We start from the raw sequence: 24,981 nt of genomic DNA on the forward strand, positions 1-24,981 counted from the left end.
CAATTTGGCATGTATTTCACACTTAAGTACATTGTCATTCAGACTTGACCCATTTCAAGTTCTCGATTGCCGTATGTGGCTGTTGTATGTGTGTATGGTTTGCTGGTGGCAAAGTTGTTGGGTGGGTCAAGTCCACAGGGAGCTGGACCATGCCAATAGGCTCATTTCAAAGCTGCCCTGACTCCCTCAAGAGCTTCCTCTCCAGCCCACTTCCTGTCCTTCTGGAACTTGCCGCCAGCACTCTGGCACCCCTGGATGGCGAGGCCTAGAGTGCCCCTCCATCCCGTGGCCCCCAGAATGGTGGAGCCTAGAGCACCCCTCCATCCCATGTCCCCCTGGATGGTGGGGCCCAGAGCACCCCTCCATCCTGTGACCCCCTTGGTGGTGGGGCCTAGAGCACCCCTCCATCCCATGCCCCTGTCTTAGCCCAGCCTTGTTGGCCTGCCCTTCTCTGCATTGTTGCCTCTCTTAGACAATATTTGTGTTACTTACTTCATTTGGTCCCAGTTTCAACCCTTCGAAAGTGCTAGTGAACCCAGGGCTCACTCTCTGTTCTTCTTCTACCAGGGGGTATCAACGTTGGGCTCCACTTAAGACCTCCAGCTTTGCAATATCAGCCTTGATACCTGAGGCAGTTGCCCAGTTGACTGGCCCTTAATCTGGCTAGAAACGCTGCAGCCTAAAGCTGGAAGAAACTCATCGCTGAAATGGTGAGTACTGGATCCAACTGGCAACTAGGTTTGGGTGGGGTGTGAACTCCCAGATAGGTGGCTAGTTCTGGTCATGATGAGTTCAAGAACTGGAGTAGGCTCGGGGCTGCAGAGTCTAGGGCCTGGGCTCTGCCCTTTCCCTTGGTAGTGAGAAGGCAAGGCCAGGAAAAAGGCAGTAGGCACCAGTAGGAGACAGAAGGGATGCCCCCAGTGTTTGGGCATCACAGGCATCGAATGAGACCCAGGGTGTGCAAGAAGCTCTGCCTGCCCTGGACCCCTGAAGAATGGATCAGGCAGGTGTGCCTGGTGAGTCAGCTCTGGGCCCCTGCTGCCCTCCCAATGACTTACAGCTCATACAATAGCCCAATTGTGTCACTGCATTTAGCTATGGCTTGGGTTGCAACCCAGGGACTCAGCCCAGGGACCTCCAGGGACAGAGAAAAACAGCTATGAGAGAGGTCTTTGTGCAAATCTGTCCTGCAGGAAGGAGCCCAGGGGTCACAGAGAGCATAGCTGTGGCTGAGGAAGGACAATGCTGGACAAGAGAAACGGTCTCAGCAATTCATTTGAATTGATGCCCTGTGGGTGTCGGAAAGTGGCAAGAGGGAAGCTTATCAAATCAGGGTGGAATTGCTGTGCATTTTAAGTAGGTTTTCAGACAAAAGACTTTGAAAGTGTAAAGCCTAAGAGAGCTTAGTGAGGTCTTAAGATTCTCCAATGATTTCTAACCAAGTGAATAGTTAGAATACATTTGCCTTTTTTTTTCTTTTGTCATCACACGTAAGTACCTATTTGAGACTGTTTACTGTTTGTAAAAAAAAAATGAAGGGTAGCTTGTCTCTCTCGGGGATGACAGTTCAGTCTCCCCTGGGGGAAAAAAAAAAGTTTAACTCATTTTTTGCAGAAGGTGAACTTTCTGAATGGTTATTCTAGACCATGTTCAGATATAAGACAGATGGATGAGTCAGCTTATTTCTGTGAAACAGAAGTTAAAATGCTCAGACAGAGATGTGGGTCCAAGACCAATGGAGCCAAGTCCTTTGTCCAAGGCACCAAACAGTGGTGCCTTTTCACAGGCACCTACTTGCAAGGAGTGCTTTCTAGGTGTTATTAGCCTCTTGTTTTCTAGGGAAAATAGGTCGGGGAAAGATTTGTAAGCTGAACACCGTGTTCAAATACTAGAAGTAAAGTGTAGCCTCTGTTGTCCCAGTTTGCACCAGCCTACAGGCTTTATGTTGTGATAGTCCCAAGGATATCACTGTGGTTTATCTAGCTCCAATGCATTCATTATTGCTGGGCCTCCAGCGTTGGATTCCCATCCAATTCTTTATGGAAACATTGGGTGATTCTTACCTGGATCCTGAAAGACATTTTTGCTCCTGTGGGAACCCCTCACATTCTTCCATTGTGGACTTTCTTGTGGGTGTCCACTGCCTTAGTCTCACTACATCTATGGGGATACTTTCCCCTCAACTTGTGTGTTCTCCAATGGGCTCAGATGGAAACCACTGTGAGAGTGGGACCATTCTCAGGGAGATAGGATACTCTTTTTTTCCTTGTCTTCTCCTCCCCCCACCCACAAGGCTGCACATTGCATCATTCTATCAGGAACCCCCATGCAAATTCACTCCTACCTCACCTCCTGTTATACATTCACAGAAAAGTCTGAATCTAAATGGTAACATAAATGTGGCACCTCCACTATTAATGATAAGTTAAACCCTGGAGGAAGCTCTGTAAGTTGTGATAAGATGCCAAACTCTAACTCTTTTTTATCTTGCAGTTTTGACAGGTGTCCCAAAGGCTGAGAACAATATGGCAGGTGTCTTCTCTTAAGACAATATCATAGGTGCCATATCCTAAACTTAAGTGTGTGGAGTTTGTGGAACCAGCTTTCCCAGCATCACCCATCAACACCTTGAGGGTGAGGGATGTTTTGGGGACTGTTGCGGTTCACCCCCTGGGAGAGAAAGTACTCTCCTTCACCTCAAGCAATGTGGTTTGGAGTTCATGAGGATCACTTGGAGAGCTGGAGTTCATGTCCCCTGGAGCTTGGGAAGAAGAGGGAGATTTTTTTAAGTTTATTTGTTTTGAAAGAAAGCAGTGCACAAGTGGTGTGGTGGGCAGAGAGCCAGGAGGCAGGCTCTATGCTGTCAGCACAGAGCTTGATGTGGGGCTTGATCTTATGAACCATGAGATCATGACCTGAATTGAAATCAAGAGTCAGACACTTAACCAACCAACGCTTGGCCACCCAGGTGCCCAAGAAGAGGGAGTTTTAATTCCCCTGTTAAACCTAAAGACTACAGCTGTTCCTTCCAGGAGTGGAGTAGAAAGAACAGATTGCATTGGGAGCAATATACATACGTGTGGAGGACAAAACAGATAGGTTCTGGAGAAAAGTTACTGACCATGAAGAAAGGAACCAGGCTGCAGTCATCTGAAAGGGGATCCCACCTTAGAGGACTGCCTGGGAGGTGAGGAAGCATCACAGAGGAAGCTCAGAGACTCCAGGGAAAGCCAGAGAGAGTCGGCAGAGGAAAGACACAGTCCACACATTTTGGTAGGGAGATTCCAAGAATTCACCAATGCATCCTGCAAGAATCAGAGCCAGTGGCTGTATATCCATCCACACTGATCAGAATAGGACTTTCCTCACCACTCTTTTCTGTTCCACTGCAGCCCCTTCAGTCCGGAGGAGGTGAAGGAGATCCAGTGAGGAACAGGGAAGAATCTACCATACTGTCTTCTACCCCAAGCTGGGGTAACTTTCAATTGGACAACATTTCACAGTCCCATTGGATGGGAATTTTCAACGATTAAAACAAGACTGCTTTTGTACCTGAAAGGGCCAAAAATATTGTAAGGCCTGCTCAAGATTTCATGCGCAGCCAGGAAAGAAGGAAAGAGTAAGGTTGAAGAAGTAATGGGAGAATAAATACAGTAGTTTTCTGCTTGCTCTTAGTGGATTCAGCTACAGATAGCACAGTTGAACACAGTTACTAAGAGTTAACATATAGAGAGCAATTAAAAGTAATATTTAGACAGAAGTCTACAATGCTCCTGCTATTAGTGGTCCATTCAACTCATTGAGATCTCCACTCACTGGCTTACTGGCTCATATGCATATTGAGGGCAGTGGTACTGTTTAATGTTTAGAACATCATGTTTTCCTAAAACTTTTATCTCTGAGCATCAGAGTCAAACTCAGCACCATAGCCCATGCAGGATCTAGGACCATGTGTAAGAAGACCAGGCTTCCACTTCCCATCTCATGCTTGCTTCTGGCAGACTCCATGTTCACCCCACAGTGGGGTCACCTACACTGCACAGCCTCCCTCCCTGCCTTCCTGTCTGCATACCATATACCTGAATTTATGTGGGTAGTAAAATGTGTATATAATGCAACCCTATCTTTATTTCATATATATATATATATTTTTTTTTTCTTATCACACAGGTAAGCAATCTTTTATTGTGAGAAGCACTAGAACATATAAGTAAATACATAGGAATAAAGCTCCCATAATACCACCTCCTGTACTCCACCCTTAATTAATAGATACTTCCATGTCTTTTGTTAATTGTCCTATACCACAATTTCTAGATTTATCAGTTTTAGACATTATGGGATTTCTGCTAAGAAGGATGAGAATCCAGTTTTCTAACATTTTACCTCCTCTTCCTATCTTTTCAGGACCTCACATCCTTCTCTTTGTTTCTCTATAGATTAACTTCATGACTTTAAGCCACTTAAACTTTTAGCTATTGTCTATCAACTATTGACAGACCCTCCTTTGCTTTCCAATTGCTCTCTTTCCTTTTTCCTCTATCAACTTTGTTATCTGGAATTTTACTGCTGCATTGTCAAGGTGGACAACATTCCCACAATGCCTATAGCCACATCATTTCTGTGCCTTTTCCTTTTCATGACTACAACATTCTCTCAAATCTGAGGATATTATTTTGGATCACTTGAAAGTACTTGTTGAATTATCTCTGTTTCTCCAGGTGTTAGTTCTCTTTTTGAATTTAGTGTTTCTCCTCAGATTTCCTTTAGTATTAACAATGATTAGCGTTTGGTCACCTGCCTGTCAAATGCCAGTTTTGTTTACCAGGGCCTACCCCAGCTGATAGGCAGGATATTTAGGTATACCATTAGTTAGCATTAGTTATCACAGATAATGTTAGTCATCATTATGTAACTTACCATTCCAGAGCTGGGATGCATCCACCAGCTATTGTCATGTACATTCACACATACTTCTATATCACTTATATTCTGAACACTGTGCTTTGGGCACCAACAGATAACCTATACACAGTAGTGGGTGCTTTTGGTGTGGGTCCTCTAGAATCAGGAATATGTTGAGAATATTTTGGCCTGGGCTAATCTTGAGTGCAACCAAGAAAGGCAGTTGGTAACATCCAGGAAAGAACTTAGCTATGTTAAAGTAGGCAACAGATCACCAGAGAACCTGGGATCTGGAAGCCTCTTTGGGTCTCATTGGGACCTATCTCAGAAAATAGCATATACTCTCTATGCCATCAGTCTGTATGTCTGGAATTAGTGCATCACAAAATATTTATTGAGCATGTAGTTTATGACAGACACTGTCCTAGTCTGTTCAGATCACTATTACAAAATACCATAGACTGGGTGGCTTGTAAACAACAAAATTTTTTTCTCAGTTATGGAGGCTGGGAAGTCCATGATATAGGTGCCAAAAGATGCAGTATCTGGTGAGAGCTTTCTTCTTAGTTCATGAATGGGTGTTCTCTTATCACAACGAGAAGGTGGAAAGGGAAGGGAACCTTCTGGGTTTATTTTATAGAGGCATTAATCCCTTTTGTGGGGATCCTACTTTCCAAATTCTCCATCTTTAATACCATCACATTGAGGGCTAGGATTTCAACATATGAATTGGGGGGGGTGGCACAAACCTTTAGTCTATAGCAGATTGTTTTCATCTCTGGGGTGACAAAGACAAATAGGACACACTCTTCACACAAGAAGCCCACCATCTCAGGAGAAAGCAAGAGCAGACCCATTACAGTGTGGTAAGTGCTACAACAAAGATAAGTACAGATCCATGTGAGACCACACATGGGGGTGCAGTTCATTCAAACTGAGGAGGAGACAAGCCTTTGAGTGTATGGTTTCTGAACTGAGTCTTGAAGACATTCTAGGTAAGAGAGGGTGGCAACTGGGGATGGAAAGATGAGCTGTCCAGGCAGAAGGAAGGGCAAGGGCAAAGGCTCAGAGGTGTAAGAGAATACAGCAAGCCCAGGTCTGGAGATAGCATGTATGGCTGCAAGACTGGCTGTTGAGGACGAGGGGAGCAGAACGTGAAGAGAGGAGAATCTGAGAAGTAGAGCTGGAAGGTATGTATTCCCAGTGTTCTGGTTATCCACTGCTGCAAAATAAACCACTTGAAATGGTGGTTTAGAACAGTAACAGTCATTTACTTTGCTCATGAATCTGTGGTTTGATCAGAGCTCATCATGGAAGGGCTTGTCTTTGCTCTATATGGGACCATATAGTTGGCTCAACTAAAGATAGGAGGATCTACATCCAAGATCACAGAACTCTGAATACAGCTTCCAGCCAGCGTTGGTGGTCGGATGGGAGTCTGGCCAGTGCTGAGGGCCAGGAAACTTGGCTTCTTTCCATCAGGGCCTCTTCATGGATCTGGCCTCCCTTGTGGCATGGTGGCTGAATGCCCAGGGTGAGCACAAAGAGCCAGGTGGATGCTGTACTGGCTTTTGGGACCTTGCCCCCAAAACCATGTAGCATCATTTCTGCTCGTTCAATTGGTTGAGATAGGCATGAAAGGCACCTCATTTCAAGGGGAGGAGACCTAGCCTCCATTCCCGATGGTTAAGTGGCAAGCTTCCAAAAAAGTGTGTGAGACTCACTATTTTTAGAAATGCTATCTCCCACATGCAGCAGCTGTAGGCAAGGCAGAGTGTTGGGGGTTGATACTAGAGGCAGGGGGATCCATTAGGAGACATTTCACATGAGCAAAGAGCAGAGTGGGGAGATGAAAATGTATTCCAGAGTCTCCTAGGCTCTGGAAGTGGGGAAGGGAGATTCAGTAATCAGGAAGCAGCATTGGCTATGATCTACCTTGCTAGCAGGCTGGACACTGAGCTGTTTGGTGGTTCAGTCTGTGTGCACTGGCTCTAAGTTCCCTGGCCTCCATGCTAGGCCAGACTGTGCAGTGCTGCCTGGACTGCAGCTCAGAGTTGGTGTGTGCTGTCCCCACATCAGTCAGGACCATGGTTTCTGTGGTCTTGAGGAAGCCTGGGATGCCACTCACAGAGGCCTACTGTTGTCACTGATTCATAATAACACCAGGACCTTACTACCCACAGAGACAAGTCTTCCCCAGACACTGCTGCTGAGACAGAGATTTTTGTCTGGGAGGGAATGAGAAGGTCTGGTCTACTTTCAAAACATGGAAACTCCTAATACTGGCCTGCTGAGAAGGTAGAGGATCTTAACTTCTTTTTTTTTTTTTAATTTTTTATATGTTTTGTTTATTTCTGAGAGAGAGAGAGAGGGAGAGAGAGAGAGAGAGAGAGAGAGAGAGAGAGAGAGAGAGAGAGAGAGGCAGTGTGAGCAGGGGAGGGTCAGAGAAAGAGGGAGATACAGAATCTGAAACAGGCTCCAGGCTCTGAGCTAGCTGTTAGCACACAACCTGATGCGGGGCTTGAACCCATGAACCATGAGATCATGACCTGAGCTGAAGCTGGACGCTTAACCAACTGAGCCACCCAGGTGCCCCAACCATATCCTGACTTCCAAATGCCTGGCTACCCATTCAGTGGAGAAACAAGAACATTCAAGATAATATATAAGAATCTTCAAGAACATTCAAGATGCTTCTGAGAAAGTGCTTATCTTCAAGTCCACAGATCTTCAATAGTCAGAAACTGAAGGATGGAAAATAACAGTGTTGAACTTGTTTGTGAAGGATGAGAATAGCTATTGAGATGTCTACAGTGTCCTTCTTCCCTCCAATGGTCACCTATATTTTATTCTTTGAGCAGCATGTACCTCTCTACCAACCTCAGAATACACCTGTGCTCTCCCACCAGCAATGAATGGGAAGCCCATTCCAGGCTCAGATGCATAGCCATGGCTTTGAGCCCATTATCGTGGTACTGAAACTCAGCTGGCTGGACCACAGAATCTCACCATGTCTGAGACCTTTGAAAGTGAATAAAAATCATTGATATAGGCTCACAAAAGGAAGTTCTATCTGGCACCAGTGCTGAAGTTGGCAGGCAAGGTTGCCACATGCTTTTTCCTGAGACCAGCAAGACTGAGTCTTCAAAAATTCGAGAGCCCCCTGCCATGGCACACCCCATGTGAAAGACAGCCCATCCCCAGCAATCTATTAAAATAAGGCTATGGTTACAGATATTGCTGATCAAACACTCTTCTCATGTTGCTCCTACAATCTCCCTCAGCCTCAGTGTCATTGTAAATGTAGTGGGCTTGATCATCCATGTCAAGTACAAATCTTTGAAGTACATGTTTTTAAGAGCAAGAGTTGGCCAAGGTCAGCCAGATTAATCCAGTTTCTTGACTTTCTTCTCTTCAGTGATATTTCCTCCTCTCCTTGACCATTCACTCTAATTCACAAGTCCTATTTATTTGGTGACCACAACTGGTTATCCTTCCAATTTGGTTACTTAATCTTTTAATATCACCTGGAGGTCTCTCTTCCTTCATCAGTTCCTCTTCACTCTCACAGTTTAGATCCTATGGTTTATCTTCATAACTAAAGTAGAGGGCATTTATTTAAAAAGTAAAAATACAAAGTTAAAATTGGGAATGCCAAAAATGACACATACACTTTCAAACACGTTATTGTGGCTTACAACATACAGATATGGGCCAGTCTTTGGAGTTAGGACCATGCCTTTCCTTTGACAATGGATCTGCTGAACACTATAAATTTCATTTGATTTTCTTCGGAACGGAGTGAACACCACTTGGCACCTAAGAAGTGTTTTGAGTGTGGCTGTGTTCTTACAACAGAACGTAAGCCTCGAATGAACAGGTGCTAAAACACCTGGGAGCCCCCAAACAAATAAAACCTCCTCTCGTTATAGACGACAACAGTGGGGAGAGTGGGTACTCAAGAGTGGCACCTGCCCACCTCTAGTGCTCACCATCTGATGGGTGTCCAAACCCATAAAGTCAATAAAACCCTTGTGCTCTTCAAAAGCTCCTCCCTAGTGCTTATTCTCTCCTCAAACCCTCATCTCTTGGCCTTCTCAGGAATCCCTGTCAGATGATAGCCTTGTTTCTGTAATTGGAGTTATCTTAGAGCCAGACAAAGCCATGGGAGATTCATCCTGGGGCTAGGTGTCTACTTAAGAGTTATGGCCAGGATTGCCTGGGTGGCTCAGTCAGTTAAGTGTCCAACTTTGACTCAGGTCATGATCTCACAGTTCACAAGTTCAGGCTCCGTGTCGGGCTTTGTGCTGACAGCTCAGAGCCTAGAGCCTGCTTTGAATTCTGTGTCTCCCTCTTTCTCTGACCCTCCCCTGCTCACACTCTATCTCTCTCTTTCCCTCTCTCAAAAATAAATAAAACATAAGAAAAAAAAGAGTTGTGGCCATAGGGGTGTCTGACTGGTTCAGTCAGCAGAGCATGTGACTCTTGATATAAGGGGTTGTAAGTTCAAGCCCCATGATGGATGCAAAGATTACTTAAAAAAAAAAAAAAAAAAGGTGACCCTAGAAGGACAGATGCTAAAAGAATGCCTGATAGAATGGGTCACTACAGAGATTTAGTGCATCTAATAGAGTGGAAGCAATTGCAGGCCTCCTTGAGTAGTGAAACAGCAGTGTTTTAGGCTGAGGACCTTCTACAGGAAGGGGATGACACACCCACAGACAAAGCCCACACCCACCTCCCCTGGGGGTCACAGCAAGAACCTTGTCACTGTCTGGGCTGGGACCTCTCTGCTCATAAAAAATCCCTGCAGCTGAGAAGACAAACCCAAAAACCTCTTAGGAAATTTCTGTGAACATTGTTGGGGATGGTTTTGATTGTTTTTATAGATAAATATTTCTTTTCTTTTTTAAAGTTATTTATTTATTTTGAAAGAAAGAAAGACCACAGAAGCAAGTGGAGGAGGGGCAGAGAGAGAGGTGGAGAATGAGAATCCCAAGCAGGCTCTGTACCTTCAGCACAGAGCCTGGGGCTGGAACTCATGGATCATGAGATCATGACCTGAGCCAAAATCAAGAGTGGGACACTTAACTGACTGAGCCTCCCAGGGGCCTGGATAAACATTTCCTAATTCTGAGAAGATTTTAAATTAAATATGGAAATGTTTGTTAGGATGAAACTATAGTATTAATATTTATTATTTTTTTTAATTTGAGAGAGAGAGAAAGTGTATATGAGAGGAGAGAAGAGGGGCAGAGGGAGAGAGAGAGAGAGACTCTTCAGCAAGATTCACAGTCAGTGCAGAGCCCAATGTGGGGCTCAATCCTACAACCATAAGATAATGATCTGAGCTGAAATTAAGAGTTGGACACTTAACCAACTAAGTGCCCCAACATCAACATTTTTGAGATAAGAAAATCTATGTGTATTTGGGTGCTTATGTGCTTTTAAATTTTAAGAGAATTTGGCCTGTTAATTTAAAACATATAACTGAATTTAGACTTTTGAATTTAGGTTAGAATCTTAGTAAATGTACAAACAGCAACAGAATATTTGAGAGCTTAAGACTCACACTGTATTTATAAGTTTAATTTATTAAATTTCCAAGGATTACTGAAGTACTTGGAAAGGTTTGTTTGGTAATTCAATCACTGAGTACTTAAGAAAGGAAATTGAATTAATAGACATAAATGCAATTTAAAATGCTTAAAAGAAAAAAATGCTAAAGGGAGTTTAATTCCATGTTAATATGAACATAGACATTAATCAAACTAATTAAAAGGGATTGCTTCATGCTGGGTTTATAAATAAAGTAAAATTTGTTAACTGAATTAAGAAACTTAAGGAAGACCCAGGTGCTGTATTTTGTTGTTTTAAACTCAAGTAACTTCCTTTGGGAATAATCTTTCCTATAGATTCAAAAGTCACTTTTGGAGGACACAAAAGTCTCCCACTATTAGCCTCATACTTCTTGGGGAGACAGAAGCCATCAGACAGGCACCCCATCATGTCTGATTACTAAATCCACAAGCCAACTGTATCCACCATTCTTCTTCCTTCCAAGTAGCAACAAAGAGTCTTGTTCCTTCTGTCACTGACCAGTTCTCTTTTGCTCCTCTAGTCCCTCTCTCCCCTGGATGTCCCCTTTCCCACACCAGCAGCTTTGCATGAGCATGTAAACAAGTTAGCACAGGGCCACACATACCAACATTGGTTGGACCAAGAACTACATATGTGCACAACAGAGCACAGGTGTCTAAGAGGTGCAGAGACAGAGCTATTTTGAGTCCAACTATCCCCTGTGGGTTAGGTTGCCTGTCTCTGTCCTAAGGGATTAAATTCATTCATTAAAGCCACAGGGAGAAGGGGAGTGGTGGTGTTGGGGCAAGACTGCATTCTTTATTGCTTAACTTGGTGGGTTTTAAATGTTCATTATTTTCTAAGAATCAATTTCCTTTTAAGACTAATCTCCAGTCTCATGATCACTTGCTTCTAGATTTCTTTTTTTTCTAAATAAGGGTAAACTGTACTCTTCGTGTTACACTTATAGATTAAGATACATAAAAATTAACCTTTCAAGATAGTATAATGTACATTGAATGTACTTGTTAATGCCAAGATGTGTGTGGGCTTGAGGATATGCAGACAATTAAGCTTAAGCCCTACAGAATGTGAAACTGAGCTATAATGATGTGACATTTTCCTCTGAACTTTATAAAAATGTCACAGTAATCATACCTATTAGGATGGCTGCTACCAGAAAACCAGAAAATAGCAAGTGTTTGCAAGGTTGTGGACAAACAGGAAGCTTGTGCACCGTTGGTGGAAACATAAAATGGTGGAGCCATCGTGGTAAACATTATGATGGTTCCCCTAAAAATTAAAAATAGAATTACTGGTGCCTGAGTGGCTCAGCTGGCTGAGCATCTGACTCTTGATTTTGGCTCAGGTCATGATCTCAGGGTTGTGAGTTGGAACTCCATGCTGGGTGTAGAGCTTGCTTAAGGTTCTCTCTCCCTTTCTCTCTGCCCTTCTCCCCTATTTGCTCTCTCTCTCTAATAAAAAAAAAGAAATTAAAAAGTAGAATTACCATATAATCCAGCAGTTCTACTTCTGAGTATGTGTACAAAGGAATTAAAAGCAGGGACTCAAAGAGACATGTGTATGCCCGTGTTCCTAGCAGCATTGTGCACAGCTGCCAACAGGTGGAAGCAACCCAAACATCCGTCGACTGCTAAAGGGACAAAATACAGCACACACACACACACAATGCAATATTATTCAACCTTAAAAAGAAAAGAAATTCTGACACATGAATGAACTTTAAGGACATTATGCTAAGTGATAATAAGCCATTTGCAAAAAGAAAAATATTGTATGATTCTACTTATATGAAATACCCAGATTAATCAAATTCATAGATATAGAAGTAGAATGATGGTCGCCAGGGGCTGGTGACAGGGCATGGGAAGTTGTTGTTTAATGGTGACAGAGTGCCAATTTCAGTGGATGAAAGAATTCTGGAGCTGGACTGTGGTGATGGCTGTACAACAGTGTGAATGTGCTAATGCCACTGAACCCTACACGTAAAAATGATGAATATAGTAAATTTCATTATGTGCATTTTACCATAGTTTTTAAAAAAGTCACAATAGTGCTGCTATAAACATTGGGGTGAGTGTGCCCCTTTGTTTATGGCAGCGCTATCAATGATAGCCAAAGTATGGAAAGAGCCCAAATGTCCATCGACTGATGAATGGAAGATGTGGTATATATATATATGTACATACACATATATATGTATATATATGTATATATATACACATGGAGAGAGAAACATATACATATGGTGGAATACCACTCAGCAATCAAAAAGAATGAAATCTTTCCATTTGCAACAATGTAGATGGAACTAGAATGTATTATGCTAAGGCAAATAAGTCAGTCAGAAAAAGACAAATAGCACACGATTTCACTTATGTGTGGAATTTAAGAAACAAAACAGATGAACATAGGGGAAGGGAAGGAAAAATAAGACAAAAACAGAGAAGGAGGTAAACCATAAGAGACTCTTAAATACAGAGAACAAATAGGGTTGCTGGAGGGAAGGTGAATGGGGGATGGGCTAGATGGATGATGGGCATTAAGGGGGGCACTTGGTGGGATGAGCACCGGGTGTTTTATGTAAGTGGTGAGTCACTGGGTTCTACTCCTGAAACAAATACTACAATGTGTATGTTAACTAACTTGAATTTAAATAAATTATGTACTCTAAAAAAAGTAATTATAGCTACCAGACCACATTTGGTGTCAGCATAAAGGATTTTTCCAGAAATTGTGTGGTAGATTAGACAGAAAAGAAATAACAGCTCTACTGAATGAGACCCTGACTCAAGTTCAGATGTCATATGACCTTCATCAGAAACAGAGAGACACAAGAGCCTAATGGTCTATTCCCTCTAAGGCTTGTGTGTGTGAACCCAGGGTAAATAAAATGTAGATTTTTTTTAGAGTTAATTTATTTATTTGAGAGAGAGATAGAGTTTGGGTGTGCAAGTTGGGGAAAGAGGCAGAGAGAGAGAGGGAGAGAATCTTAAGGGGGCTTGATCCCACAACCATGATCCCTCAGATCATGACCTGAGCTGAAATCAAGAGTCAGACACTCAACCCACTGAGCCACCCAGGTGCACCTAGAATGTAGTCTTTATAGCTAACATTTGATAATGTCAGGGTTTCATTCTAGTGTTTTTAAGTGATTTGTTTTAACTCTTTTTAAACTAGAGAGAAGGATGTTATCTCATTTTATAGGTTCTCTTTTTCTATTAATCAACCAACAAATATTTGTTAAGCACCTACTATGTACAGAGAACAGAGTATGAAATAAGAAGTTTGAGAAACATTTTTAGGTCAAACCATATGAAATTGCCAACATTCAACCATTTTTGACCTGAAAAAAAGGAGTTTTATATGGTTCAGCCTAAACTCAGTTGTTGATAGTCTGAGGGGAGAGAAAAGATACAGAGAGACACCAGAGAGGCTGGCCAGCAACAACCAGCACAGCCCCAGAGCCAGATAAATGCGGTAGGTCTTCTGGAGAAGAGGCAGCAGAATGAAGGAAATGGTGATGGGGCTGGGACAGCTGGACTTGATGGGCAGAGGAAGTCACTCATTTACCAAAATGGCTGCTTGGAGGGTGAGCAGACACAGAGAGACGAGCATGCACGGGCCCACGTGTGGAGTTGTGAGGCGTGATGAGGAGGCACTGAAGAGCTGAGGCTTGAAGGGTGGTGGGAGTGTGTCAGCAGTCTAACTGGATTTCATCATCTCGAGTGGACAGGACTTAGGTGCTAAGACGGAAGCAGAGGTTCAGGAACAATAAATGGTTAAGTGAAGAAATTATGGAAAGACAGTGTGGTCCAAAGTTGTTAGTATAGCAGGTGCGATGAGAAAATTGACTGAATTCTTGGTGGCTGAGAATAGCCAGTGATGCATTACAGATGCACGGATGAAAACCTTAGGAAGGAAGAAGGTGGTGTGGAACTGAGTGAGGTGGGGCTACATGAGGAAGGCAGGAGCAAGTGACATCGGTGAGCAGGGCATGTTGGTGTCATGGATGAAGTAGAACTGGCTTAACTAAATGCCAAAAATGGCAGAGCTTGGTCTAGAATTTTGAAAGAAAAAATGTGATGCATGAACCATATCCAGGCAAGCAAGCATTCTTTCTCAAGGGCAACAGAAAGGCATTTTTGGACACAGAAGGACTCAAATGACATTTTTCTTTTCTCTCAGGTTGATTCATTCAACACCATTAAACACTTACTGAGTACCTACTATATGCCAAGCACTGTTCTATTTTAGTTATACCACCTAGCAAGACAAATACCCCTGTCCTTGTGGAACTGAATTCTAGCTGTGAGGGGTGTGTGTGTGTGTGTGTGTGTGTGTGTGTGTGTGTGCAGATAATAAACAATAACCATAGCAAATAAGTGAATTATCCACTATGTTTGAAACTAATAAGTAACTGAAAAAAAAATCAGAATAAGGATGGTGAGGGTAGGCTTCATTGAGAGGTTTCTAGATGACCCATATTACAATTTTGTATTTTGCAATATTCATTATGCTGCTAATTGACCTCATTACATTTTCAATTTGGCAATTATGATTTTTAGTCATTTTTGATTAGAATGTTGGCTAAAGATAAAATTATTTCCTAATACCACCAGGAAACCAAGCGAAGTCCACAGCAGAAATCTTTCTCCTAAAGATTTTTCTACAACCAGTACAACCAATTGAGCATTGATTTTTATTCATCCAGTTTTGGTTCGTGCAATTTTATTTTATTTTATTTTTTTAATGTTTTTTAAAAAATTTATTTCTGAGAGAGAGAGAGAGAGAGAGAGAGACAGCATGAGCAGGGGAGGGTCAGAGAGAGAGGGAGATACAGAATCCAAAACAGGCTCCAGGCTCTGAGCTGGCTGTCAGCACAAAGCCCGACGCAGGGCTCAAACCCACGGACCGTGAGATTATGACCTGAGCCAAAGTCAGATGCTTAACCGACAGCCACCCAGGTGACCCTGGTCCATGCAGTTTTAAATACAAAAGAATTTTCTAAATGCATACTTCCTTCAGATAATTCATATCCATTATAGAAAATTTGGGAAATATTAAAAAGTGTAAAAAAATATAACATTTCCAATTGCTCAAAATGATTTCTAGATAATTTTGTAACCAGTATCACCATCCCCACCAAAATAATTTAAAAAGCAGCCTTAACTACATGGCAATGAGAAAGAATGAAATCTGGCCATGTGTAGCAACATGGATGGAACTTGAGGNCATTAAAAAAAAAAAACCAACTCTAACGATCTACCACTGAGGAGTCAAAGGCTACACCTGCAGCATGGGTAGTCGTTTCTCGAAAAAGAGCTCCAAAAGCATGTTAGCAAAGGTTGCACCCCTAAGCCTCTAACACCAAATACGACCACTGTGATGAATTGTCATGATTTAAATGCTATTTGGATATCTACTTCCAGTTAGGCAAATATTTTAATTGATTTCATGACTTCAAGGTCATTCCTTCCTTATTATTCTTTACTATTCACACACTTGAAGGGAACTGCTTATCTCTGTAGAAATGAATCCTGCTAGCATCTGAATTCCACCTGCGCATAGATGGGAGTTCAAGGTTGACATCATTTGAATACAGTGCCTCTGTGTTTCTACTAGCAGATGTGGTCTGGAAACTTGGGTTACTACTGGCTTCATTTAGATAACAACTTAGCATATTATTTTTCCCTTTTCATTAAGATCATTTAAAAAGCTGTACAAAGGTTCTAAGCATTTTACATTATTATGCAAAGCAGCTCACTTTACCTACACATTTAATAATATCTGACAACTATAATATCATTCTTAAGTGGTTGTGCAGAAAGTGCAGCTCTGTGCCAGTGTTTCTGAGGCCATTAGGGCACAGAGGTCTCCAAATGTGGTGGGGCTTACACTGCTGGAGAGGGGCAGAGCCCAGGCTGACTCTCGGGCAGATGCCTAAAGGGTTTAATGACCATGGAAATAGGACCAGTGCCTCTTTGGACCTGGGGTACCTCCAGACCATGACCTATTCTTGGAAGGCCACATGCTCTTGCCCATCAGGAGGAGCTGGAGTACAAAGCCCTGGCCCTCCAGCTCCTGACTTTGCCTGCAGAACCTGGTCCCCAAGCTGAGGCTTTGGCCAACGGCCCGCCCCCTGGGGAGGAGGTCATGCATTTGAAGAAGCTGTCAAAATGAGCTTTATACCAGCTGTCGGCCTCATCCATCTTCAGTAATAACTTACTGTCAAGTAACAGGAGCCTCCAAAGATGGAACGTAATGAGGCTTTCCAGTTAGCTCTACGGCTGGGAGAGGTGATAGGAGAAATGCACATGGAGGTGAAGGCAACTAGAGATTATTCTTTTAAAAAAAGGCCAATCTAGTCATTCAAAGTCTGACACTTCTCTCTATATGATCCGAAGAAAGAGCATGTTATAGAAGGTGTGTGTTGTCAGTAACGTGAGCACAGAGGGGTGGGAGCAGGTGATTTTGCAAAGGTTTCAAACAGACTCGAACAGTATCTAAAATGTAGGCCCCAAACCACCTCCATCAGAAGCTCCAGGGAGCATGTTAAAAATGCAGATGCCTGCCCCTTGCATCCTCCAAATGAAAATCTGAGTGGCTGAAAAACTGCATGAAAGAGCATTGTCAAATGGTCGGAACTATAAGCCCTCTAGGTCTGAGTGAGCTGTATTTAGAACAGTAATGGCCAGTTGCCTCAGAGCAGTGGGAATACCATTTGTTGAGAAGAGGGAGTTATGGGCTGAATGTTTTCATCACCCCCAAATGCATAGGGTAACACCTAATCCCCAATATGATGGCATTTGGAGGTGGGGCCTTTGGGTGGTAATTAGGTGATGACGGTGGTACCCTCACAAATGGAACTATTGCCCTTGTGAGAAGAGGCCAGTGAGCTAGCTGGCTTTCTGCCATTTGAGGAGACAATACGGTGTGTCAGAGATCTATGACCAGGAAGAGGGCTTTCACCAGAACCTGACTGCATTGTCACCCCACTTGGAGACCTCCAGCCTCCAGAACTGTGAGAAATCAATCTCTGTTGTTTATGAGCCACTTGGTTTATGGTAGATTGTTCTAGTAACCTGAGCTGATAGGGGGCAGAGTTTTTCTGAACATTGGTTGGCCTATTCAGTTTTGGCCCTGTACTTAATGACTCTTGAGTTCCCACCTCAGGCTAAGAAACATAAAGATTCCTCACACGAGACATGGAGGGTGTCCTCTACCACCCTCCACTCCTGCCAAAGAGAAAACAAAGTTTTCCCCACAAAAGAACTTTTTTTTTTTTTTTTTTTTTTTAGGGATGTGAATTTGTCAGCTACCTGAGGTAAGAATGTAAGGGGAGTATGGTGTTCAGTATGGCCAAGTATGGCTTTGGGACCTGGACTTCTAATGAAAGATGGGTTACATGTTTAGGAAGAGTTTTTTGGAACAACATGTCTTCAAATACTTGAAGAGTCTAAGGTCTAAAAAGGGGCTGGGTTGGCAGTGACATTGCTAGTAGGGACCACACTGAGGGGCTTATGGAGCCAGAGCTCTGCAGTGGGGCCATCTGAGGAAGCCCATGGCTGGTGGAGTTCGAACAAATAAGGAAAAATATCAAGAAGATTATGTGACACACAGCCAGACTGGCATTGGTTAGTGTTGTGTTGCATGTCCTACAAAGTTGGTCAAGGGTTCTACACCAGCTAGTCTGCACACAACTCTGTGAATCATAAAGATGGCAGGCAGCCCCGTTCACCAGTAAGTGAACACATTTAGAGAAGCTAATTCACTTGAAGTCACAGGGTTAATAAAGATAACCCGGCACTCCTCCCACACTTGGCTTTCACAGCAGCTCCCAAGTCTGGAAGAGGGACTCTGCTTCACGAGAGAGCAGACAGATGTCTGTAAGCACACAGCTTACAGCCTGCAAGGTGGAAGACCTGAAATGACTGTATTCATTACACAAATCACACACTAGCAAGTGAATATGGCTGAGTTCTCGTGAGAAATGGCCCAAACCAGACCTGTATTTACCCAACAGTTTTAAGAGAGCACTTCCAAAGCTTTTCTATCCTCTCTCATAGCTCTAAACTTTGTTAAGATCATCTGGTGTGGGGTGGTAGAAAGGGTACCAAAGTCGCTAATAAAGTAGTTGAAACATAGGAACCAATGACAAAATTGTGCTGGCACCAAAAATACTGTTTGGAAATGTCAGTTTCAGTAGACCTAAAGATTCTAATTATAATTTAAGACTATAATTTGTGATGCACTTTGGGAGAAAACACAGCCAGTTTTAGCTCCCTAGAAACATGATTTAATGGCATCTGGCATAAGTCATGTGCGAGGGCTTGGTAGTTCAGTACTGTAATTGAGCAACGCTTTGGATGAAAAATGAAGGCACGTTTAATGCAAACAAATGAGCAGAGTCACACAACTGTAAGATGACTGACCTTTATTGTCCTTTGCTGTCTGTGCAGAGGCAAAGGAACGGCAAAGCAAGAGGTGTTTGGAAAATCTCGGACTTGCAGGAAGGTGAAGGTAGAAGTCCTCCGTGGATGGAGCACTGGTGGTCCACACTCCAAATCACGTGGGGACCCTGCCCTGGCCGCCTTCCACACTGTCAGCAGATTCACACTGGGACTATCAATCCACCCTCCTCTGGACCACCTGCTGCCACACGTCCAGGGACGCTGGAACCTTTGTAAATACGATTTCTGATCTACCTCAGGCAGCTGGAGAACTTCCCACGGTGGTTTGGGACAGGATGGAGGATGACTGTCAGTTTTCACCATAAGGCTTTAAAGAAGTTACTGAAGCCAAAATGTGTATCTGTCTTGTGTCCTTTAATTGCTAGTTTCTTTCTTAATTGCTATGTGTAAATCCAAGCCTTTCAGCTATCCAGACACTCATACACAGGGATTCTAGCATTGGGTCAAAATGGAACACACCACAGTGAGACCCGAAAAGTCAGAAGCACTTGTATTTCCAGGGATAAGGTATAGAATCCGAGTGCTTTGTCTAGAGTAGTGATCCACACCACTCACCTGGATATATATTCTTATGTAATTGGGTACCCCAAGTCCAGGTACGACACCAAACTTCTGACTTATATCAAAGGCAACAAAGAGATATAATCAAATCACAGAAAACAGAAATGGCAGATTAAGAGCAAACTCTCACCAAATATCTTATTTCTCCTGGAAGGCTTCCTGGGCTGGTATTGGAAGGTTGTAGCCCCGAAGTCCCATCTCTGGCTTTGCAACGTTGCCCTACCATGTACCAGCCATGTGACCTTGTGCATTTACCTTAAGCCTCATTTTCTCCATGTATATAAGGGGATGAGAGCAGAGCCACCTCATGGAGGCAGTAATGAGGAATAAGTGAGGACACATAGATGGGGCGCTGAATATGCATTTGTTGTAATTAGCCCACGAAAGCACGAATCCCGTGACATGACTTTGTTTCCAGTGCCTGGCACATCGCGACCATTCGAGATTCGCTTACTGATTAAGCAAATGAAAGTTAAGACCCACGTGAAGAGAGAGAAGCTGCAGCTGAGAAGTGGAATTGATAAAAGTTTAGGAAAACGTTTTGTAACGAATCATTTCCAAGGAGCAAAGTTAAGACCAGGCTTTAAGATTCTGCTTTCTTTCGGAGAGTTTCACTAATTCAAATTTATTATTTCAACATACAAAAATGTGGTGGTAGAAAAAGAAACCACGCAAATAATCAATTTATTAGACTCCTCTCTAAAAATGTTTCCCTGTAGGCACTGACTGTTCGGTAACTGCTAGAGCAATTACTCCCTCATAATTGAATCTGAGTTTTCCCAAAGATTAATACACATAGTCTTGTCATAATACTTTTTTTTTATTACAATATCCAAAAAACTGAGTATGCAAGTTTAGGAGGTCTTGGGACCCCTTCTTCAGTTGTAGGAATGTGCCATCGCAAGACTGTATATTTCAACTATAAAGAAGTTCAAATGTAAAGAAAAAATGCAATTTCTTCATAAACATTCTGTGTGTCTCTTAACTACCAATCACATATTCTCTTGTAAACCCTGAAAAATTCCCTGTAAAGCAAATAGTTTTTACACACACATATATATACATACACATGTGTGTGTATACATACACATGTCTGTGTATGTATATATATGTGTGTGTATATATATATATGGTGTGTGTGTGTGTGTGTGTAAAGTGTGTGAAGTGTACAGTAGCTCCCCTTCCCCAAAGATCAGCTGTTTTCCTTAATCATCTGTATTAGTGTCAACAAATGGCTACAGATACATATTACTTTGAGAATTAAATACATAATTGTGAAATTTAAACAAGCCAAAGGGCAAGAGGAAAAAGCACTATGCGGATGGCACATCTGGGGGGAAATGACCACAACATGTGTCTTTCTGAGTCACCAGTCCCATTTCAGCGGACTGACTTTCAAGGAAATTTCTTTTATTGCAAGCATAGCCCCGAAGGCACTGGAGTTTCCTTACTGCTGTCTCATCTGGTGGTTCTGGTACTGCTTCCGGCAAGGGTATCCACTCTCCCCGGACAGTCCGGGAGCCATGCAAAGGCAAGGGGCATGGGGCCAGGGCTGCCAGGACCGGGGACCTTGCAGGTGCCGCCTGGCCAGAGAGGGAGCCCCGAGCCCGTGGACCCTGCTTTCTGAGCGAACTGTAGTTCACATAATTGATGGCAGCTTCGGTGCATTCAAACTGTGCCCCATGTCTTTCTAACGAGGGGTTCCGTTAGCGTGAACAACCCAACAGAGGAAGGCTGTTTTCAGTGGCGCAGGAACAGTGAATGAACGTTCCTCTTCGCCTCCTGTTCCCTGAACCTGGCCGGGAGGAGGGCCGCTGGAGAGTGAGTGTCAGGGCGCGGTGCGTGGCAAAGGAGAGGCGAGTGGAAAACAAACCGACCTGCACGCAAAGATGAACTGAGGCAAAGGAAGCCAAGAAACGATGATGAACCACTGGACAGGGCGGAGCCTGCAGCAGGAGGGCCCGGGAGCTCGGCTTCTTCTCAGTGGCCAATCTGCCCGGCTCTGGGGAGGTGATCGCGGCACCGAGGGCCTGGAGGTGGCAGGTGGCATGGGCTGTGGGAGGAGCCGTCACTGCAGTGCTCTCACGAGGTAGAGCTTCTCCCCGTGCTCACTGGTGAAGATGGGTGCCTTTTTGTAGTGTTCCACCAACTCGTCCATGGTGTGAAACCGCCGCTGCCCGATGCAGTAGACATTGTCCACGAGCTGCACCTTGAAATGTTTGTTCTTCCCTGATGCTTTCAGAGACACGGAGAAGTCACTGGGCTGGGGAGGAAACAGAACACAGTCAGGATGGGCCGGTGCAGGAGTCGCAGGGAAACACCAAGCCCGTGTGCACAGGGGCCGGGTCTCCTGGGGTATCTCGTCTGGCACATAACATTCAGAATGACCGACAGGCCGTCCAAAGTTCACATGCTCTGAGTCCGAGCAAAACTGCAATTTGCTTAGTACGACTTCGGTGCCAAATAGATTTTGGTCTGAAAATCGGGGGCTCCACAGCATGTAGGACACCAGTGTGAACTTGATGCTGAAGAAATGTGCATTTTTTACAATTTCCCAACCTATTTGTGATAAACTGGGAATTTGTAAAAAGTGGATTTGCATATAGGCAGCAGCTAGAAATTTCTTTTTTGCTGATTGTTAGAAATTAAGCTATCAAAAAATGTCAAATTCTAAGCTATTTAAAAATAAATAAGAGCGGTTGAAAACTCTGGCTGCATTTTAAACATGGTTGGTAATATCCGGGGTGGGGCGGGGCTATACTATGGTTTAAACAGATTTTCCTGAGAAATGTTTAAATTTGAGATTATATCAGTGCCCTACTTACCTTTGAGTACGTTTTTAGAAAGATATCATTATTTTTATTAAAACTGGTCTTGCCTCTTCTGAGGCAGGTGAAGCTGATGGGGGAAGTGGAAGGAGGTTGGCCTCCAGCAATGGCCTCAGAATAAAATCCAACTGCCCACCACAGCCCACTGGGGCTGTGTCACCTGGCCCCTGCCGACAGATCTAATGAAGGAGATGAAAGTATGTCCAACCCCTCATACCATTTTCACATCTATTCACACTGTTCTTTGAGCCATCCTGTCCTCTGACCTTGAACAATTATGCCTATAAGGCTCAGCTGAAAGGTTTTCCACCTGAGGAAGCCTCCCCATTCTCAATCAAGATAAGTCCCCGTCCCCGCCCCCCACCTTGTCTGGCCATATAGCATAAACAATGGATTCCGGTGGCAGGAGCAGAGTGTATTCCAGTAACTTCTCTGTAATAAATACTTTACACGTATGTCTTATTCCTTCATTACGCATTAGGCCAGGTAGACCACATCTCTTCCACCACTATATTCCACACAGAGCCATACAGGTGGCAAGTGCCTACTACAGTTTTTTATCTTTTTTTAAAGTTTACTTATTTATTTTGAGACAGAGCATAAGCAGCTGAGCGGCAGAGAGAAGGGGAGACAGAATCCCAAGCAGGCTCCACACCACCAGTGCAGAGCCCCTACATGGGGCTCGAACCCATGAACCCTAAGATCATGGCCTGAGGCAAGATCAAGACACTTAACTGAGTGAGCCACCCAGGCATCCTGAGGCCACTACAGTTGTTAACTGAATTCCTAAAGCAGATTCAGCATTCCTCAATACCCAGCACCTTCCTGCTGCTGAGGAACCCCCCACCCCAGCTTTGTGTCCTTCCCACAGGGACAAAATGAACAAGCATTTCAGCCATTGTCTCTTACACAGAGTTTATAAATGTTTGAGCCAAAGTGTGCAAATCTTGCAAAACAAGCAGAAATCCCATAAAGTCAAGCAAAGCTTGCAAAGCAAGTGGAAATCCCATAAAGGCAATGACAATTCAGGGAAATGAATGTCTGGGGACATTCAACTCTGTAAAAGCACCTTGGGGAGCATCCACCAGTCACAGCTGCTACCATGAAAGAATCAAGAGACAACTGTATTCTTAGTTGGTGTTTATGTATCCCTCTGTCTCAAACAGACCAAACAGAAGCAAACCGTTGAGGGAAAAGCCCCATCTTATCTCTATGCTAATCTCAGGGCTTGATGACCGGAAGAGGACACAGGAAGATTTTATCTCTGATTTAGCCTCAGGCTACATATGATTTTCAGAATCATGGCCACTAGAGGGTCAGGGGGTGGGGAGAAGGACACAGAACTTGAAAAGTATTTCCCACACCAGATCTCTTAGAAACAAAGTGTCACAAACCCTGATGTCACGATGATCCCGTCAATCCACCCTACTAACATAATATTCTAAATGGCACAAAACAGTGTTTATTTTAAATTAAAAAAAAAAATTTTTTTTTAAAATTTATTTCTAGAAGAGAGATAGAGAGAGAGAGACAGTGTGAGCAGGGGAGGGTCAGAGAGAAGGAGTCACAGACTGAAACAGACTCCAGGCTCTGAGCTTGAGCTGGCAGTCAGCACAGAGCCCGACGCGGGGCTCGAACCCACGAACCGTGAGATCATGACCTAAGCGAAAGTCGGACGCTTAACCGACTAAGCCGCCCAGGCGCCCCAACAGTGTTTATTTTAAATAATCACTTGACTGTACAATTCTCAAATCATGACTGTTTTCACAGGACTGAACAACTAGATAGATGCAGGCTAGCATCGGCGTCCTCAGAATTATCACCCAAGCTGGTTGCTGTGTACAGTTCTAAAAAAAGAACACAGTGAAACAGGTGCCGCCTGAATGGTACTCCATGCGTGAGCAAGGCCTGCGGTGCTGGCATCATTGTGGCTGTCACAACAGTTATTAGTCCTAGTGGATCAGGATGCTGCAACTGTATGCCCCGGTACATATGAGTTATGAACCACTCCATCCTCTCTTGAGGGCTTCAGGTTTTCCTTAAAGGAATGTTTAGTTTCAAGCTTCTACTAATTTTATAGAGATATATGTATTCTGGGACAGGAGTTTGTGCCTTTTGGAGAAGACAGAAGGTGATCTCACCTTTATAGTTTAGCACAAGCTGGGCCTGCGCTAGTTATATAGACACTTCTCTATTCACAGACAAAGCAGCATCATTGTGGAGGTAGTACGTGAGTCAGGGCAAGTACATGATATACCCAATTTTAATTAAGCCAAATGATCAACAGATGACTTTCTGAATAGGGAAATTTGTTTTTAATTTAAGGTCCTCAATTTAATATCATAGCACATCATGTGTGTATGTGTGTTACGGTAGTAAAACTGATGCAGCAGAGAAGGTAAGTTTTCATTTCACGGGCTTTTGAGCAGAAACCTCAAAGTTAAGGACATAGAATGAACCAAGTTCATGTCAAGCAGGAATGCTGAACATTTGGGGAATTCTCAATGCATCCTGAGTAGAGTTTCTAATCTACAAACTAAAGCGCAGTTACATGTTCTCACGAACCAGCACTAAATGACGCTTGAAAGGAGCTAGACCAGTGGTTCTCAAGG

At 43.5% G+C, this 24,981-nt stretch overlaps 1 protein-coding gene across 5 annotated transcripts in view; it reads right to left on the bottom strand.

The window, feature by feature from the left end:
- Positions 1-18,926: 18,926 nt before the first annotated feature.
- Positions 18,927-24,981, bottom strand: part of NCK2 (NCK adaptor protein 2) — a 121,479-nt gene continuing 115,424 nt past the window's right edge. For all 5 annotated transcript variants that reach the window (XM_077749376.1, XM_077749380.1, XM_077749379.1 and 2 more), the window contains one exon: positions 18,927-21,804. In XM_077749376.1, coding sequence (XP_077605502.1) covers positions 21,610-21,804 — 195 coding nt within the window. In that variant the 3' untranslated portion in view covers positions 18,927-21,609. The remainder of the gene's footprint in view (positions 21,805-24,981) is intronic.

The sequence above is a fragment of the Crocuta crocuta genome, unplaced genomic scaffold (assembly GCF_008692635.1).
Source record: "Crocuta crocuta isolate KB4526 unplaced genomic scaffold, BGI_CrCroc_1.0 scaffold118, whole genome shotgun sequence".
In the NCBI taxonomy this organism is placed as follows: Eukaryota; Metazoa; Chordata; class Mammalia; order Carnivora; family Hyaenidae; genus Crocuta; species Crocuta crocuta.